The 18,021-nt window shown below is 44.0% G+C and overlaps 1 protein-coding gene across 1 annotated transcript in view; it reads right to left on the bottom strand.

Annotated features, from left to right (window-relative positions):
• The window catches only part of TMCO1 (transmembrane and coiled-coil domains 1), a 180,995-nt gene that overhangs the window by 3,563 nt on the left and 159,411 nt on the right, over nucleotides 1-18,021 (bottom strand). The window contains exons 2-7 of the mRNA XM_057427255.1: nucleotides 16,475-16,562; nucleotides 14,942-15,019; nucleotides 11,525-11,584; nucleotides 7,138-7,184; nucleotides 6,476-6,543; nucleotides 3,584-3,728 (exon numbers count right to left, since the gene is read on the bottom strand). Coding sequence (XP_057283238.1) covers nucleotides 3,584-3,728; nucleotides 6,476-6,543; nucleotides 7,138-7,184; nucleotides 11,525-11,584; nucleotides 14,942-15,019; nucleotides 16,475-16,544 — 468 coding nt within the window. The 5' untranslated portion in view covers nucleotides 16,545-16,562. The remainder of the gene's footprint in view (nucleotides 1-3,583; nucleotides 3,729-6,475; nucleotides 6,544-7,137; nucleotides 7,185-11,524; nucleotides 11,585-14,941; nucleotides 15,020-16,474; nucleotides 16,563-18,021) is intronic.

Here is an 18,021-nt window from a genome sequence, read left to right on the forward strand (position 1 = left end):
TGCTAAAAAGTTTAATACATCTGCTTGAACAGTTCCATGAGAAAGAGAAATGACAGCTTGTTTGTCCACAAGATTCAAGACCACAGTCTCCAGCATTATCCTTCCATAGTTGTCTCCCTCCTTGCTGTGTAAGACAGCTAGGCTCCTGCACCAGTTGCAAAGCAAGTTTTACAAGTCAGCAGTCCTGAAGTCTACACAGCTGGAAACATCAGGGCTGAGGCAAGGTCCAGCAGAAATCTGTGGGCCATGTTGCACAAGGCAGTCTGTAGATTCTGCTTTCAACACAAACAAGGCCATCACCTTCAGGAATAGGGAGGGAAGACTGCAAGACTTAAGGATCCAAATTCCTCATCTAAGTTCTTCTGATCTTTCCTCAAATGACTGCAAGGACACGAGCTGCTTCTGATTTTGTCTCAAAACCCAAAAGGGCCTCAAAAGCAAGGCAGCAACTGTCTCCCTGCCCCAAGATCGGACCATGTGGGAAAGTGCACTCCTGGCAGTAGGAATAACTGCTGGCTCCCCTTCCCACTGGGAACACATTCAGAGAGAAGCAGCCTAATCTACAGTTCAGGAATGTGTGAAAAGGAAATGAAGACCAGCAAATGCCTAAGGAACAGCAACGTATCCCTCTTCACAAACATCACAGGTGAAAGCTGGGAGCTCAGAAACAGGAGGGACAGAGGATATAACCCTGACATTATGCCTCTCACCCAGCCAAGCCACAGCCTTTCCCAGCTGAAACCCAATAGCTCAAGGACCCTTGGAGGAACTCTCCCAGCAACCCTCCTCTCTCCAAACAGGAAGGCAGGAGGAACTAGGGGACAGGATTTACGTGCCAGGGAGAGCTGGGAACAGCGCAAAGGAAGTTACTCACTGCAAGTTGACTATTTCAGGAGATGCTGGCCAGGTCACAGGCAGCAAGCTTCCCAGTCAGTCTGAAGAGTTTATCACCCTCACATGCCTGAGGACTGCATGAAGAGACTGCCTGATGCTGCTACTGCCCATCCCACTAATGTAATTTTAATCACAGTCCAGTTAATCTCCCTACCATCATGTACTCCCCTGAATTTTCCTTCAGGTCATTTTCCCCCCACACACACGAGTTCCTCTACTTCTGAGCTCCAAAGGTCTTTCTTCTCTGCCCTTAATCCTTTCACAGGCAGCTACAAGAATTAAGGAAAGCCTGAAGAATATATGGTCTCCTTAGCTTGTTCACAACCTGTTGCTTGACTTTTGGTACATGTCCACTCCTTCTCTAGTGTCAGCAGCATCAAGCCAGACACTAGCTCCCACATCAGTTCTCCTCCCTTGGGCTAACAGCTGTTTCAAAGCTGAGTACTTGTGATTTCTCCTTTTCCACACAGTGAAACACAAAGGGTCACAAAGCTTTCGGCCTTAAAGTCATCAAAAACATCAAAAGCAAGTCTTTGGAACCATTTTAAGCCCTTGATTACTTTCTTCCCCTCTTCCCTGCCCTCTCACACCCTTTTAAAGCCCTCTTCCCAGTGCTGTTATTACCCAAGTTCTTTCAAATAGTAATTAAGACAAGAGCAGACATCAGCTATCACAGCTTCAGTTCTTCCCTTTTGCACAAACTGTGGCTGGTCTCTGCCCTTCCTCCATGTAGCAGGAAGAAACCCAGTTGCCCTAGCAGCTGGAGAACAGTAGGTTTGTTAGCCATGATCACATAGATAAGGCAGCACTAAGACTGCAATTTAACACTTCAGAGCAAAACCACCCTTCTCCAAAGCAATAAAGTAACTTCTATCCTCTGCAGGACCAGACACATAAACTCTAAAGCACAAGGGCAACTTTTTCCTGGAATTTCTCTTGAAAGCCCAACCCACTGCAAACAGCTTGGGTTCTGCCCAGAGCCAGACTGGATCACCACTCAGTTCATGCCATCTACAGATTTCACAATAGGAAACATCAGGAAATGCCCACGACTAGAACCACAGGAATTATATTTTTGGACAAAAAAAAAAAAAAAAATCCATGGGGGATTTCAGCAAGGGAGTTCCCCAACCAACCCAGTGGGTGCAGAAAAGTCTTGCTGACAGGGCTAGTTTCATATAATAATCTGCAACATTGCAAAGAAGGGTCTTCCCATTAACAGATAACACAGAGCAGTACCAGACTAGATTGCCTGAAGGAACAGCATCAGACCACAGCATCCCAGGAATTCAGGAAGATGATCCCATGAGCTAAAAAGGTCTGATTACTTTCAAAGCAGCAAACACTGCTCCCTTTACTCCCACTCCCACTGGGAAGTGGGACAGTATTTGTCTTGCAGCAACCGGATGAGGAAGCAAGCTCCTGGCCTTTAGTACTCTGAAGCTGGTCCCTGCTTGGAGTGAGGGGTGAGCCAGATGACCTCCAGGTGACCCTTCCAAAATCAACTATTCTATAATTTGTTATCTGATTTGCATAGCACCAGGCAGAGATTAATTTCAAAACAACCACCCCATACCAATGTTCACTAGTACACACTTTGTGACTAAAGGAACTTTCTACTATCAAGCTGCTCCATCAAGCTCTTCCAAACTTCTCTTAGCAGCTGGCATAACATGTCACTTCCCCCCAGGTATCTCCTTTAAGCTTTTCAAAGTCCCTTGTCATCCACTGAGGAAAAGCAACAAGCTGGTCAAGGAGAAAAGCAGCAAGAATTCAGGAAGTGAATCAAAGGAAATATAAATACAGAAAACCAGCTAATTTTCAGCTGGTTTCACCAGCATTCTCCAGTTCCCAGAACCCAGTAGCTTATCCCCAGCACTCTGGGGAAGTTTGGAAAACAAAGTAAACATCCGGTTGCAATGAGAAGACCCACTTGTCCTCACTGGCCATTATGCCACTTAAGCTGCTCAGGAACCTTCCTGAGCAGGCACTTCCCCTATCTCACTGATGCTGCTTTTTTGAAAAGATAGGCCTAACTAGCTTTGCTGGAGAGCTATGTGTAACCTACTCTTCTTGGCTTATCATACCAGACTCCTAGCACTGGGAAAGACTTGACACCAAAGGTAAAGTTCTTACAACTCTTGGGGAAGAAAAAAAAAAAAAATAATCAGGCAATCAGCAAAACCAGGAAGGACAAACCCAAAACAACAGGTTTAACTCTATTCACTTTCCCAGCAACTTTGTGGATTGATTTAACCTTTACAGAACCTCAAGCCACTAAGGAAGTTCCCCCTAAAGATGCTACACTTCTCTTTTCCCATATTACTGTAAAAGTCATCATTACTAAGAAGCAGTTCTTAAGACTGTCTGCTCACAGAGACAATCTCTTGGTATGGCAATCTGCAAAGTTAAATTACAAACACACACAAGAAAGGAACCCATTTCTGCCAACTCTGTCCTAGCACCCTGGTGTAAACCTCCAGTCAAGTCTTCCACACCAGTCCAGGATAGTAGCTGGTTTTGATTCCAACCTAAAATTGCTTTGGATATGAAGCATAAGAATAAACAAACACAGAAATCCAAAACAGATCAAAAGTTATACATGCAAAACTAAACAGCAGTAATAGACTCCTCTTTATGGATTGAGATGTGCTTTCCCTGCATGCAGTAGACACAGCAATGTACTCACCTGTCTGATTGACATTGTACAAAGAATGTACAGGAAGATGAAGGAACAGTCAGTGTAATCTTCACCCAGAAGGTTGCGGTGGGAGAGACCTTGGATGTATGAGAGGGGAATAAATGGAAGCTTTGCCACCACTCGGCCATCAAATCTGGAAAAAAAAAGAGCACTGCATCAGAACTGGGGACAGTAGAAGAGCCTCTGGCTATAGAAAGAGTGAGTGAGCTTCTTCAACAGGCCACCGGAGCAGGTAAGACCGCATGGAAGGCTAAAAAGCCAGGCTGCCTTCTCCAGACCTCCTTTATATACACCATATATAAGTGTATAAATAAGTTAAAAAAAACTCTCTCACAAAGTCCCCCACACCCATTCATCCACAGGCTAAGCAGGCTTCACTCAGTAACAGTTTTGCCATAGCCAGTGTTTCAAAGTGATTTAAGTGATCAGCTGGACAAGATGGTTCATAAACTCTTACTGGGTGTTCTGCAGTTTAATGATGCATTTTATTACCAGTCCAGATAACTTCCCAGAACTTGAATAAAAGATGGATGACTATCACCCTGCTGTATTGCACTCACTGCAAGGCAACAGATTCTTTGCTTTAAGCAAGACCACGTTTTATAAGCAAACTGCAAGACAAAGGCACCTTTTCCTTTCCTAGAGGAACTATGCTTCTTAGCACAAGAAAGATGCTTAAGAGAGCCATCAACAGAATGATTTTTAACACCAATAGTTTTCTCTGCATTAGCTCTGAAGATAAAGACAGTGCAGAGGCAGGATAATATCGCATATTCTAAGTGGCCTGGCCTGTTCCTGGAACTACTCCAGGTCCACATTCCAGGACATCAGACAGAGTATGAATTCTGGCCAGTTCCAAAGATTTCTCCCAACCCAGACCCAATCTTTTGAAGTAAATGCGTATGATGCCCCATCAGCATGTGCATATTTGGATGTTATTTCCTCTGCATGTGCTGATTTTCTAACAGGTGTTTCTTGTTTCAAGATATCCTAAATGAGCCTTCTTTCCTGTGGAGATGCAGTCACACAGCTACAGCTCAAACACACACCAACTTTGTTTACATCTCACAGGCAGTTTGGCAGAAGAGCCAGGAACGGATGTTTATCTCCCTGTAACATCCCCCAGTGGCTTAAAATTCTGCGTTATTCCTGCTGTGAGAATGACAAGTATTTCAGCAGTAGCACCCGAGGTACCTGCTTTCAATTCCAGCAGGTTTCCAAGCTTATGAAATGCACAACTCCTAGAGTAAGACAAAGAACTGATTGCATTAAGAAGTTTCTGACAAGAAAAAACTGAAACACACAGAAACCAATTTCTTTTCAGAAGAAATCCCACTTGCTTGGAGGCCACCACCGCTACAGCTCTCACTGCCCTAATATACCTTTTAAACCACAACAATTATTCTGCTGCTCATTTTCAGTATCCTGCACTTCAGGTTTAAACCAGCCTTCTTGACATTTACATATTCTTTCATCATGGTCCACTCTGCTGCCCTATTACTACTGGCACTCTAAGAAAGAGACGCAGTCATCACAGAATTTTCCATTTTGGCTGACACTTGGCAAAGGTGAGGTGCCTAGCCACAGAGTAGCAGCATCTGCATAGTACTTGTCCAAAGGGCAGCACACCATGCTACTTCCGTATGATTCCAACCCCTTCTGTCCCTCAGAGAAATGAACTCATTCAAGAACAGGAGAGGCAAGCAAATGAGGGTACAGCCACTGCAGGTGTCAGCCACCCTTTTCCTCTTTTTCGTACCCCACCCACAGCACCTCCATGGATGACCAGGCAGTAGCAGCTTCCTAGAGGGAAGCTAAGAGCCTACTGAATTCATAATTCAAGTACTCTCCTCCTGAGACAAGCAGTTGCTGTATATGCTATGTCAAGAGAATGATAGTATGCGAGAACCAGCTCCATGAAACCATTCTATCAGCTTCAGTGTAGGCACAATTCACCAAAGCTGCCATTCAGATACAAATACACTACCTTGGACTGAGACCAGGAGCAGAAATTTAACTATCTAGCCCCAAAGGCCAGAGAACCACATACTTAGATTTTAATTCAATAGCCTCAGCTGTTAGCAAGAAAGCTATTTCAATCTGAACATCGTCACCTTCAGATTTATCAGAAGGGAAGCCTGCATTTCAAGACCAAACCAAGTTTAGAAAGTCAAGCACAGTCTCTCAGTTTTGCATATCTGAAACAAAGCTGTCTATACCTATGCAAACCAGTTTGGGCACTTTTGTCTTTGTTTAGTTGTTTGTTTTTTTTTTGGGGGGGTGGTGTTTTTGGGGGCGTTTTCTGGGTTTTGGGGGGGTCAGTGTTTTTTTCTGTTGTTGTTGTGGGTTTTTTGGTTTTTGGTTTTATACTAGACCCACCCCAGGTCATTTTTAAAGCAAAGGAAGATTAGAGCCCATGCCTGAACATGTTACTATCTTGACTGATCATCTTAAGTACGACAACACTGAATTCTGCAATTACAGCTCATTTCTGAGTGCAAGGGAACTGACCCAGTTTTTCTTGCAAGAGCATTTTCACTTACACTATTACAGCAAAGCCAAAAAAGCTGATGCCTGTAGCTGCTTACCTGACATTTATGAAAGTTGCCCTAAACAAGATGTTCCCACACAGAAAGAACATTAGAGTTTTGTCTAGATCTAATGCAATTTGTTCAATTTGATTGCATCCAGCATGTAGTGTTCCCTATTGAGCAGAATGTCTGCGTGGGCGACAAAAGAACTGCATCTTCTTATGAAATACTGATCCATTTTACACAGTTTAGTTACAGTTCTTGGATGTAACACTTCAGGTGACAGCGGGAAGGTAGAGAATATATTCACTATGAAAACTGAAGAAAAATCCATAAAGTTGATACTTACATGGAATTAAACATTCCCATCAAGGCAGTGAAGCAGAATCCAATGGCAAACATGGATTTCATCCGAACCTGCAAGCAGAAAGGTCAGAAATAATCAGAACAGACCTACACTGAGGGATTATGAGCTCATACCCTTAAGAATAGGCTTTGTACAGCACCACTGGAATATAGAAAGAAAACATAAGACCCAGAAGGACAGAGTGATTGTAAAAGTGACTGGAGAACGTCCAAGAGAAATTTGGTCAACAGCTGGGTACAAAGGCAGCCACAGTGGACCACTGATGTGAAGAGCTGCTTCAGGAGAAAAAAAAAGTGCTCAAGAATTGTCCTGTAACCTTTCACAGGTTGTTTTTTTTTCCTTAAGCCTATACAGCAAATCAGCAGGGGATTATTATGAAGACAAAACTTAAAAGAGGATATTAATTCTACTTCGAAAGCATCGTGGAGACTTTTAAATATGAACATAGCTAAGGTTGGGCATGAGATGAAGGAGTAACTGGTGGAGAACTCAGTGGCTCATACAAAAACCTGTAGCTATTAGAAAGCAATCCAGAAGAACTTTTCAGGAGGACAAGCTGCTGTGTCTGCCAACTGAATAAAGTCTTTCCATTGGAAAGCTCACTGAAATCTTCAGCAGTTGAGAACTTAATTTAATTGTCTTACCATTGACAAGTCCCTGTTGTTATTCTTCAGTTTTTCTTCTTGTCTCTCTGGAAAAAGAAAACCAACAAACACTTATCAATTTTACCAACTTAGAAAACAGAGTGTTTTCATTTCCAGGAAGACTTAACCTTTCTGGCTCTCCAAACAAACAACACTTCCAAAGCTAACTCCAGCTTCCTATGTCAGACAGTAGAACTGAAGAACTGGACATAGCCAACTGCTTCTCCACCACAGACACATGCAGCAAAGCAGCCACAAAAGAGAAGGCAGTAGCTAGAATCATACATTCAGCACTTTTGAAAGATCTGCACCGCAGGTCAAATTTGCTAACTCAACCAACACAGCAGCATGAACAGTGTTGCCAGAAAACAGAGACAGTGATTCTATATCACATTTCTGAAAAAGATCAGTCTCAATTCGCTGCACACTGGACTCACCATTATAAATACATTATATGAAGTACTTCATTTTGGAAAACATACACAGAGCTGGAAACCCCGCCTCAGCAACACTAACATCCTCCTGGTCTTAGTAATGACTTTTCAACCCCTTGTCACACCTAGAAGATTATCAAAAAAGGTACTTCCTACATGAATTTCAGTAATGTGTGTATTACTGTTTTTGCAGAGAATACTTTGAAACACTACTTTGGAAATTTAGTCTGTCCTTAAGTCACCAGAAGCTTCAACAATGCCCAGTTTTCTGAGAGGGCATTTTCCATGTGCCTCGTTGGAGGACTGCTCTGGCTTTGCACATTATCTACCATCTGTCACCCTTCTTGTCCCATGTTCCCATTATCCAAGTGCAAGGTCCTACACCTGGGTCGGAGCAATCCCAGGCACAGCTACAGGTTGGGCAGAGAAGAGATTCAGAGCAGCCCTGCAGAGAGGGACTTGGAGGTGTTGGCCGATGAGAAAATGAACATGAGCTGGCTTCAGTGTCCGCTCACAGCCCAGAAAGCCAACCGTATCCTGGGCTGCATCAAAAGGAGCGTGACCAGCAGGTCAAAGGAGGTGATCCTGCCCCTCTACTCTGCTCTTGTGAGACCTCACCTGGAGCACTGTGTGCAGTTCTGGTGTCCTCAACATAAAAAGGACATCGAACTGTTGGAACAAGTCCAGAGGAGAGCCACGAGGATGATCAGGGGACTGGAGCACCTCCTGTATGAATACAGGCTGAGAAAGTTGGGGCTCTTCAGCCTGGAGAAGAGAAGGCTGCGTGGGGACCTCATAGCAGCCTTCCAGTATCTGTAAGGGGGCTATAGGGATGCTGAGGAGGGACTCTTCATTAGGGACTGTAGCGATAGGACAAGGGGTAATGGGTTAAAACTTAAACAAGGGAAGTATAGATTGGATATAAGGAAGAAACTCTTTACTGTAAGGGTGGTGAGGCACTGGAATGGGTTGCCCAGGGAGGTTGTGAATGCTCCATCCCTGGCAGTGTTCAAGGCCATGGTGGACAGAGCCTTGAGTGACATGGTTTAGTGTGCGGTGTCCTTGCCCATGGCAGGGGAGTTGGAACTACATGATCTTAAGGTCCTTTCCAACCCTAACGATTCTATGATCCCTTGTGCCCTGTGCTCCTCTCAAACTGAGGATCCAGAGGGGCAGACAGGGCTTAGAAGCAATACCTAGCTGACAGTAGGCATGTGGACAATGAAGAACAGTGTGGGCAAAGAGAAGGGGAATGCAGAAGGACTGTCAAGGGCTATCCAGCATGGAAGTTATACTGCAACTTCAGTAGGGATCCACAGGACAAGAGGCCCACAGCCCCGTTCAATTATCTTTCAAGCCCCTGCTAAATACATGGATGACAAGTAAACATTATGAAAAAAAAAACAACAGCTACATCCCTACTCAATTTCTTAGAATCCTCATTGCTATTTTCAATTGCTCCTAGCTACATACCATCCACTCTGGCAGGAACTTTCCAGACACTTGCTTCCTGATACAGGTGGAGAGTTTTGTTCTGGGACATTACAGCAATTGCAGGCCAGCTTTTTACAAATAACATTTGGCAACAATACTTGCTCCCCCACATGCCCCACTACATAACTAACCATCTGTTTAGATGGGTTAAAGGTTACACAGGGATAAAGAATACAGCCATGGTCTCCCAATATACCTGATATGTTTCTCACCCATTTCTACAAGTTCTAAACAAACAGGCTTCAGGTGTCCTACCACCCTTCTCCCCAAGTCATACATAAGCAGCCTTTAAGTACTTTGCTATAGAGCTGGGTAGAGGCACAGAGAAAGAAGAGTGGGTCAAAAAGCAGCATCCTAAAGTCCAAAGCTGCCTTATTCTCCTCATTAGAACACTAACAACCAGGATACACAGATTCAGCAATAACCTTATTTGCCAGCTTGTGGTTTTTTTTGGGGGTGGGTGGGGTGGTGGTGTTGGATTTTGTTACTTTGTTTTTGTTTTGCTGTCTACCCAGAGCTCCTGGACTCCTGGGAATATCACTGTCTTCTAGGGACACATGGATGCAGAAGAAAAAGTGGCAAAGTTTAAGCTAATAAACACACTCTTTCAGCTGAAATGACAGAAGGCTGCACCATGATGTTAAAGGTGTCTTGTTCCAGCAGTGTGAAAGGTGATTTGGACACATCGTGACGGAAGTTGGTTCATTTCACACTTAAAAATAAGTTTGGTAAGCAGGGAACACCAAATTAAGCCTTCCCATGCAACTTTCACCCTACCTCCTTGTCCATATGCATGATTCATCCCTTACGCAACCAAGTAACATCATACACACATCTCCTGCCATATTCTGTGCACAGAACAGATGGCAAGTGAGGCAGGTCTGTAGATGGCTGTAACTTAGCTGTAAAGCCTCAGCTCTTTTTTACTTTTTCTACCTAGAATGGTAGAATTTAAAGGAACTCCAGCACAAATAAACTTGCTGTTACAACAATGCTACATCTTACAGGATGATTTGACATCCAGTAAATTACTTGGATCAGGTATTTCCAAGCCACTTAACAGCTGTAAGAGTCATTTTCTGAATGTCCAGCTTGACATTTAGTGCCTTATTTTTCAGAAACACTACAAATTCAGCTTTGCCTGAAAATAAATCAGACACTGAAGTTATACAGCACTTCCAAAAAAATCAGCCTCAGTATCTCAGGCTTGGCCAGCAGCATCACAGCAAGCAGAATCAGTGGTCATTTCCTAAGTTCTGTTGTTAGTCCCTTTGTGCTTTGTTTTTCATTTGCAAAACAAGATAATTTCAGTGTCAAAAAAAAAAAATAAAATGGTGGAGTATCTGAATTCCTCAGATTCCGTTTATTAGTTTACTCCAAGCAAAGTAAAATATTCTGTGCTAGGAACAGAGCTTGGATGGTGCCCTGCAAAAAAAGTCATTGCCACACATTCAAAAGTGACCATACCTAAGAACAGCACATAACATTGTAAAGGTGCATATCCACCAAGTGGTATTCATCTCACGCAGAGATTATTCAAGATTAAGAACTAAAAATGCACAAGAGGAAGAATTTTGGCTCCTGTCCCTTAAGGATTCTAATGATAACAGCTTTTATACCTAGGAAGAACTATTTGAGGATATGTTTATAATTATTCCCAAACTGTGTGCAGATCAAATGGCTAATCCAGCTACCTGGTGCTACAGAAGAATGAGGAAACCAACTCCCAGGAGCTCTCAGAAGTGTTCCTACCACAGTTTCTGTAATAACTTCACCGAGCTTTGCTGCACATTTTACTTTAGAGGCCTGTAGATAATAGAACCTTCTGAAGCTCACACCCATTAAACATCTACCATGTTACTGTTGTGTATTTCAGTACTTAGAGTTACCTTAACCCCAAAAGACTTAGATTTATTTACAATGGAAAAAACCCCACACAACAACAAACAGCAACAAAAAATATATCGCTACCTAAAATTGAGCAAAATTATCAAACTTGCAATAAATCTAGTGCAGTTGCAGGCATCATGCGAACACCTTCAGCTGTGAAGTGCTCAAATGAGGAAAAAAGATTAAAGATTCAGAAGTCACACTCATACAGTCATATAGCTGTTGCAAGCTGACAGTGCACTGTAGCAGAGCTCTGACAACAGAAGTTAGTAATAATCATGGATATAAGGACTCAAATTGGAGAGAAAGGCAACCAGTTGAGAAAGAAATGCTGCTCCTCTCAGTGACGTTGCCCTTCTCTGCATTTGATTAATACCATCAGGAGGCTAGATGTCTCCTCTCTTGAAAGGGTAAGGCAAAAGTGTTTATGTTCCAGTCATCAGGCCACGAACTAGCTTTAGTATCACTTTAAATAAACAGTTTTGAAAGAAAGGAAAGGATAATCACTTCCATGAAGTTTCTCAACTTTCCCCTACTCTTGGGGCACCACACTCGTCTCCCAGTCTTACCTATTTTCTTTTTCTGCTGTCGGCCTGCTGATTCAGTTATTGTTTCCTTCTTCTTTTCCACTGCCATGTGAAAAGAAAGATACACTGTCATTTCTATGTAAGGATACCAGCCCTCCTTTTCCACACACCAAAGTATTTTATTCCTTTAGATAACAGAGACGAAACAAAGGTGGGCAAGACTAAGAACACATTCATTATCAACAACTTATAAACCATCAAGGTTGACCCCACCAAACACTTAATAACAACATTTCAAAGCACTGGATGAGATACCAGAATATTTAAAGGGATAATTATAAACTCTGTCAAGAGCCCACTACATTGTTAACTGAGCAGTCTGGAGACAATTTTGGCTCAAATGACCCTTGCTGATTTGTCATTAATACTAGACAGTACTTTTGATTCAGCAAGTCTAATGAAAAGACCTTTGTGGCAAGCTCTGCTCCCGATTATCTGCAGTGGGAAGCAGAATACAGGAAAGACTGTGTTCTCATACATCCCTTCTTCACAAGCAGGCATTCTCAGTGGAAATGCTGTCCAAGTAGTCAGACTCAGCCTCGCCATTCTTCAATTAATTAGTACTGAAGCATTTCTGATATTTTAAAGCAGAACCTTAAGCTCAAAGTTACTACAACCCTGAATCAGACACTCACAAAGCATCAGTGAATGACTACCACTGCAGCAAAAAAGCCTAACTTAAAGCCAGCATAGTGGACATGTAATACAGTAAATGGGCTCCTCACCTGCAAATGCTCTGCTGACAGCAAGAGCTTTTCCAGGAAATAAGAGACATTGTCATTTAAGAGCTATTACAAGAGTGTTACAAGACGTGACAATGATAAAGCATGACTACGGTCTAGCAACAGATAACAGCCCTTTTTTACTCTGTGTACATGTACCATATCTGTTCAACCAAGTAGACCTGGCTCCTTCTTAGCTCACGGAATCAGCTTAGAGACCTCAGCATTAGGACTCTTCTCCCATATGGAGTACTAGCTCAGCACAGATCTGCTAGACTTTATTTCTAAGCACAGGTTAAATAATACAGCCTTCCAAGCCACACAAGGATTTGTTGCGCTGCCTTCAGAAATGTCTGAGTCAGTCACAACTGCTAAGAGAACCACAGTAGCCCAGACAAGATACCTAAAAATCACCTCTTCTGTGGTAATGTAGTAAGACACAATTGGCCTTTCCAAAGAACAAGCATATCTCCAAAGGACAGACTAGCACAAGTAGAAAAAACAGGTAAGTCTGCTCAGAGAGAATGCCAGAGAGAGGTGCCAGATGACACAGCACACCCAGTGCTCACAGAGTGCTCTCTCCATAACCTTGATTTTTCCAGATCCTATTGGGAAATTGTAATCAGTCTGTCCCAACCTAGTCCACATAAAACCATGGCCTCCACTCTAAACACTACTGGAGAACACCGACTCTTTTCAGGCCTATCTACTCTCAGCCCTAATGAAAGGGCTCCTCTAGACGACAGCTTCACTTCAGACAATCCCAAGGAATTCTACAGCCCTAATTCCCTTATGGTTTGAGCAGAAGAAGTAACTGCCAGTCTCACAAACCTATCCCTGGGAACATACACAACACAGCAGCAATTCTAGAGGCAGCCTTCAGCCTTGCAAATTTACTGCATCTACCCCAGAATGCTTACTATTGTCTCCGCAGCAGTTTCAGACAATGCTGTGACTCTCAACAGAAGTGAGGGGACAGGAAGAGATGAAACTAAGAACCAGGATTAATAACCTCTGCTTGAGCACACTACTTGGCCCATTTGTTTTTGCAATCCTAAGGACTGCTGGGACTCTCATGGGAGAGCTTAAAGATCTCAAATGTGTTTTTTCCTGTTTCAGATGTGTTAGATAACAGTTGAAAGGTGTGGCTCAAGTAGTCTACTTTGCACTTTGTCTGTAAGCCATCAGGTCAGCCAGCTGTCCTTAGCATAGGAGGGGAAGGAAAAAAAACCCAAAACAATGCGTTTTTAGTGACTCCTTATTACAGCTTTGCCTTTTTTTTTATTGGGGGTGGGAAAATCAAAGAAGGATGTTAGAAACTAATTGAGATGCATGAATCTCACATCTTTCCCTTCATAGATTACAGTTTAGATATCAGGCGAGCTACAAAACAAAACATTAAACTCTTACAGCAACCATTAAGCCCTAGAGAGCAAGCTCTGCTAACAGCTTTCAGAGTTCCACAACACAAACACACAAGGACATTAACTCAGTTTTCAGCTGGGTTTCAATTTCTTCTCTAACTTGCTCTTCTGGGTCCAATTCTAACCTACACATTTTTGTCAGTCAAGTGGGAATAAAGTGAGACAGAGATGCAATCCCCATTGAGACTGCTGTGATGACAAAAGGCCCTAATATAGCAGCTGTGATACAAGCATAACTATACTTCAATTCCTTGGTTTATTTTGCCCAGGGGAAGGCTGGATAAGCTAGACTTGAAAAAGCATGCTTTGATGATATTGTTCTCTCCTGCACTAAGCACACCGGCACCATGGCGAAATATTTAAGGTAACCCCAACCCAGGTTTGGCCCCAGTTGTATACTGCAACTTGTGTAAGGGTGTGTGCAATTGAGTTTGAAAGGTCAGCTGAATTTCTTCTCTGTTCCTTGGCTTCAGATACAAGCAGGTCGACTGAAACACTCCACACTCAGACCCTCCTGTTTACCACTGCTCTCTATATCCGAGGCATATCTTCTGATTGCTCATCCTCAGTTCCCTTCCTGCCTTCTTTGTTCAACCACTCCCAGATCAGTTCTCTATGGAAGCAGCCCGAGACTTTCTTCCTATTCAATTCTATCTGTTCCCAGTTTACACTAGAATAATTTATTTTTGTATCAGCTGATAGCCCAAACCTGTCTGTCATGGCTTTGTCTTTACTCATTCTCCACCATTAATCACCACTTTCAATCTTTACATACAATGCTTTCCTTTCATGGTATTCATTGTTCAACCCTGGTTCTTTCTTACCTCAGATCTCAAATTCTCAACTGCCCTTGAAAAGCAGAAACTGCATCTTTAAACTGATCTCAAGCTTCTAAAGGAAGCTACATACACGAACACTGGCTACTTGTTCACAAAAGAAGATGCCAGTATTGATCTCTTACTTCCTCCTGTCCTCCATTAAGAGGGGCAATTCAGACAATACCACAGGTCTTTATACTAACCTCCCCTCCAGCAAAAGACAAGAATTAAGTACAGAAATAAGTCCCCTCAGTACACATTTGTGTAATGTGTAGAAATAGGCTGCTATGAAAGCCAAGCTGAATAAAGTTCTGTCACTCAGCAGAAAAAGCAACAGGTATTTCTCAGAGCACATACTCTATTCAACTTTATATCTTCTACAGCAAAATGTAACAGGAGCAACAAGACATTCTCTAGTGTCTGAAGAGCACTTACATTTCTTGCTCTGTTTTTCCACTTCAGCCTTTAGTCTCTTGTATTTGTCTGTGCGGTACACCAGCACCCAAGTTATACCTGAAACAAATATTCCACAAGTTACTAAATAAAGACCTCTTGCAATAATAGGAATACAAGTTTGCAAATATATAGGCAAAAAAAATGTGTCATATCTAAACGACATCTACAAAACCACATTATAATACAGCAAACTGTATCATCACCTTCTTTCAAATCCCCTTCTCAAGTTCCATGTAGCAACGATGCCCATAAAATAAATGTCCTTAGATGTTAACAGCTATCTTGCTGAGCACTGTTGTTCCCTGGGACTCATTCGGTTTCTTCATGCTCATATCTACCAGCTGTTACTCACCTTAAAATCAGGAGCTGATTAAGGTAATAAACACCTTTCTGTTCTGCATTTTCATAGCACCTAATTAAGGCCTAAGGATTAATTCCCACTCCTATGAGGACCTGCTTGTTAGCAGTATCCCCTTTTGAAAAGGCAAACTGATATTAAGCTAAACAGACCTCAAGAGATTCTACAGTCAAAATATGCACTCAATGCACTCAAACATGATCAAAATAAGTTGCATCACAAGTGCAGAAGCAGTAGTAAAAAAAATGCCAACAGGGCTGCTGCTGAGTCGCAGGGAACACCAGCTGCAGAGAAGCTTCTGAGACACTTGAGGTGGACACATCTTTATGCTGTGAAAAGCAAAGGATGTGTACACCATCTAATCCAAATGCAATGCAGTAGAGTTCCTAAAAAAGCAAGTATCACATTTCACCTGGGACTCTCCCTGCCATTGAATACCTAAAGATAGTGTCTTGCAGCTCTGGGATGAAGGAGATACGGTGATATAGCTCAGTGCCTGAAAGAGAGAGCAGCCTCTGACTTTGATTACCCCAAAAAGTACCTATGCAACACATCCTTAAAAAGCTGCACCTATTTCAATACCCTACCATTTAAAAAGCCTTTTCAAGCAGACTAAGTCACCATCATTGCAAGTTCAGGCACTTTTTTCACATCCTTCCCATGACAACTACAGAAAATCACCACTGTCCTCTTTCAGGCACACTAAGAACTGTTAATTCATCCTCTCCTTGCTTTCCTCCTCCTAGAGGAAACAAACCAAATTCTCACTGCTCTGCATCACAGGTTGGTTTTGTTGTAGTTATTCCCTGCCATCTCCTAGGGTGCCTGTGCTGCCCTCCAACCACCAAGCCTCCGGTGGTCCTGAAAAACCGAAGCTCTTGCACACTCTCACGGCCCTGTTCCTTTCCCGACACACGCTCTCCTTTCCTTTCTGTTCCGTTCCAGCCTTTAAGCCGCTCGCTCCCAGTGCTCAGGAGTGGCTCGACTCAGGCGAGGAGCAGCAGCCTCCTCCCAGTCCCCTCCCGGCTGCCCCAAGCCGCTCAGGCCTCCCGCCGACAGGGCCCTCCGGTCCACCAGAGCCCAGCCAGGACAGGCCCCATCGGCCTGCTGAGGAAGCGAGGCCGCAGCCCGCTCCACGGCGGCCCAACACTCACCCTCGGCCAGCAGCGCGGTACACACAGAGATGAAAACGATGAGGAGAGTGTCAGCAAACATGGTGCTCATGATGACACCGCCACCCCCCTTCCCCAGTAACGCCACCGAGCTCCCGGAAATTGACCCCGCCACCCGGAAGCTACTGAGGCATGTCGCCCAGCAACGGGCGGAAGTTGGTGTTAGCGCTTCCGGGAGCCGCCGGCGGTTGGTCGACACCGCTTTGGGAGGGAAGCGCGAGGGACGGCGGAAGTGCCAGCAGACGCTGCAGGCTTATGGTGGTGGTGGTGGTGGGGCCCCGTGCCCCCGCTCGCCTCGATGGGGGCGGCCTCGTCCTGTCATGGGTTCGGGTGGGTGCCCCCGGCCACGGCGCTTCATGGGGAGCGGCGCCGGGACCAGACGCTGTCATCGCAGCCGAGGTAGCTGGTCTCCTGTCCCAGCACCCTCTGAGTCTAGGTGCCCAGGCCTAGCGCTGGGCCTGCAGTGGGGTTCCTGCTGCCAGCACAGCCCTCCCCTCCCCGTCTCTTGCCGGGCAGTGGTGCCCCATACGGGTCCTCCTGAGCTGCTCCAAGGCTGTTTCCAGGGTAAGATGTGTGAGGCACCTGTTTTTCATGAACACACTCCTCACAGTCACAAAGGGGTTGGCTTAGAGCAGCCTTTCCTGGTTTCTAAAGTTGCACCCTGGGTTAATTTGGCAATGGCATGAATATCCCATTAGCACACAGCAGCAGGAGGTGTTTTCTGGGATCAGATATTTACAAATAGGGTTACTGCCCTTTTCCAGGATTCGGTGCTGGCTCCTGCGCTCCAACAGTCAGCAACGGAGTACTGTGTTAATGATGCAAAGGGCTGGAATCAGGGAAGTAAATCTTGCGTTGCTGTGCATGTGTAAAATATTCACAGATGGGATGAGACTAAGAAGAACAGTAACAAGGACAATTCAAAGGGCTGGAATCGGGGAAGTAAATCCTACCTTGCTGTGCATGTGTAAAATATTCACAGATGGGATGAGACTAAGAAGAACAGTAACAACGACAATTAAATAGTAGCACGGATTTAGCAAAGAGACTAATTGACTTTTGTCAAGGTTCTGGTGGTTGCACCTGGAGCAACAGAACTAGACCAAATCCACAAGTTGTAATGGATCAAGGAGACCTAGAAAGCAAAAATACAGAAAAGGAAAAAGTACAGACAGGGAAGGGCAGGTTTGTGCCTGTCCTTGTATAACAGAGAAGTTTGCTGTCAATGAAGAGTGATGCAGATAGGCAAAGCTGGGTGGAAAATAAGGAAGGTAAAAAGCCCTGCCATTGCCTTTAAATTAAACACTCCATTCAGAAAGAGGGTGACAAAACATAGTTCAGAGAAGGCAGCAGCAAGTAATAAGTGAGGATGTGAGATGAGATGGCAAACAAACCCTGGTGAGATTTGCATACAAGGAAACACAAAAGCCATGTGTGCAGGTGGCTGTGCAATGAGTCAGGCCATCACTGAAAGTGGCAGCTAAGCACCCTCTGTGCCACAAGAAAATCCTGGCACTGCCTCTGGACCC

This window comes from Pezoporus wallicus, unplaced genomic scaffold, assembly GCF_028554395.1.
Source record: "Pezoporus wallicus isolate ANWC-B61680 ecotype Strahan unplaced genomic scaffold, APGP_CSIRO_Pwel_v1 scaffold_7107, whole genome shotgun sequence".
In the NCBI taxonomy this organism is placed as follows: domain Eukaryota; kingdom Metazoa; phylum Chordata; class Aves; order Psittaciformes; family Psittacidae; genus Pezoporus; species Pezoporus wallicus.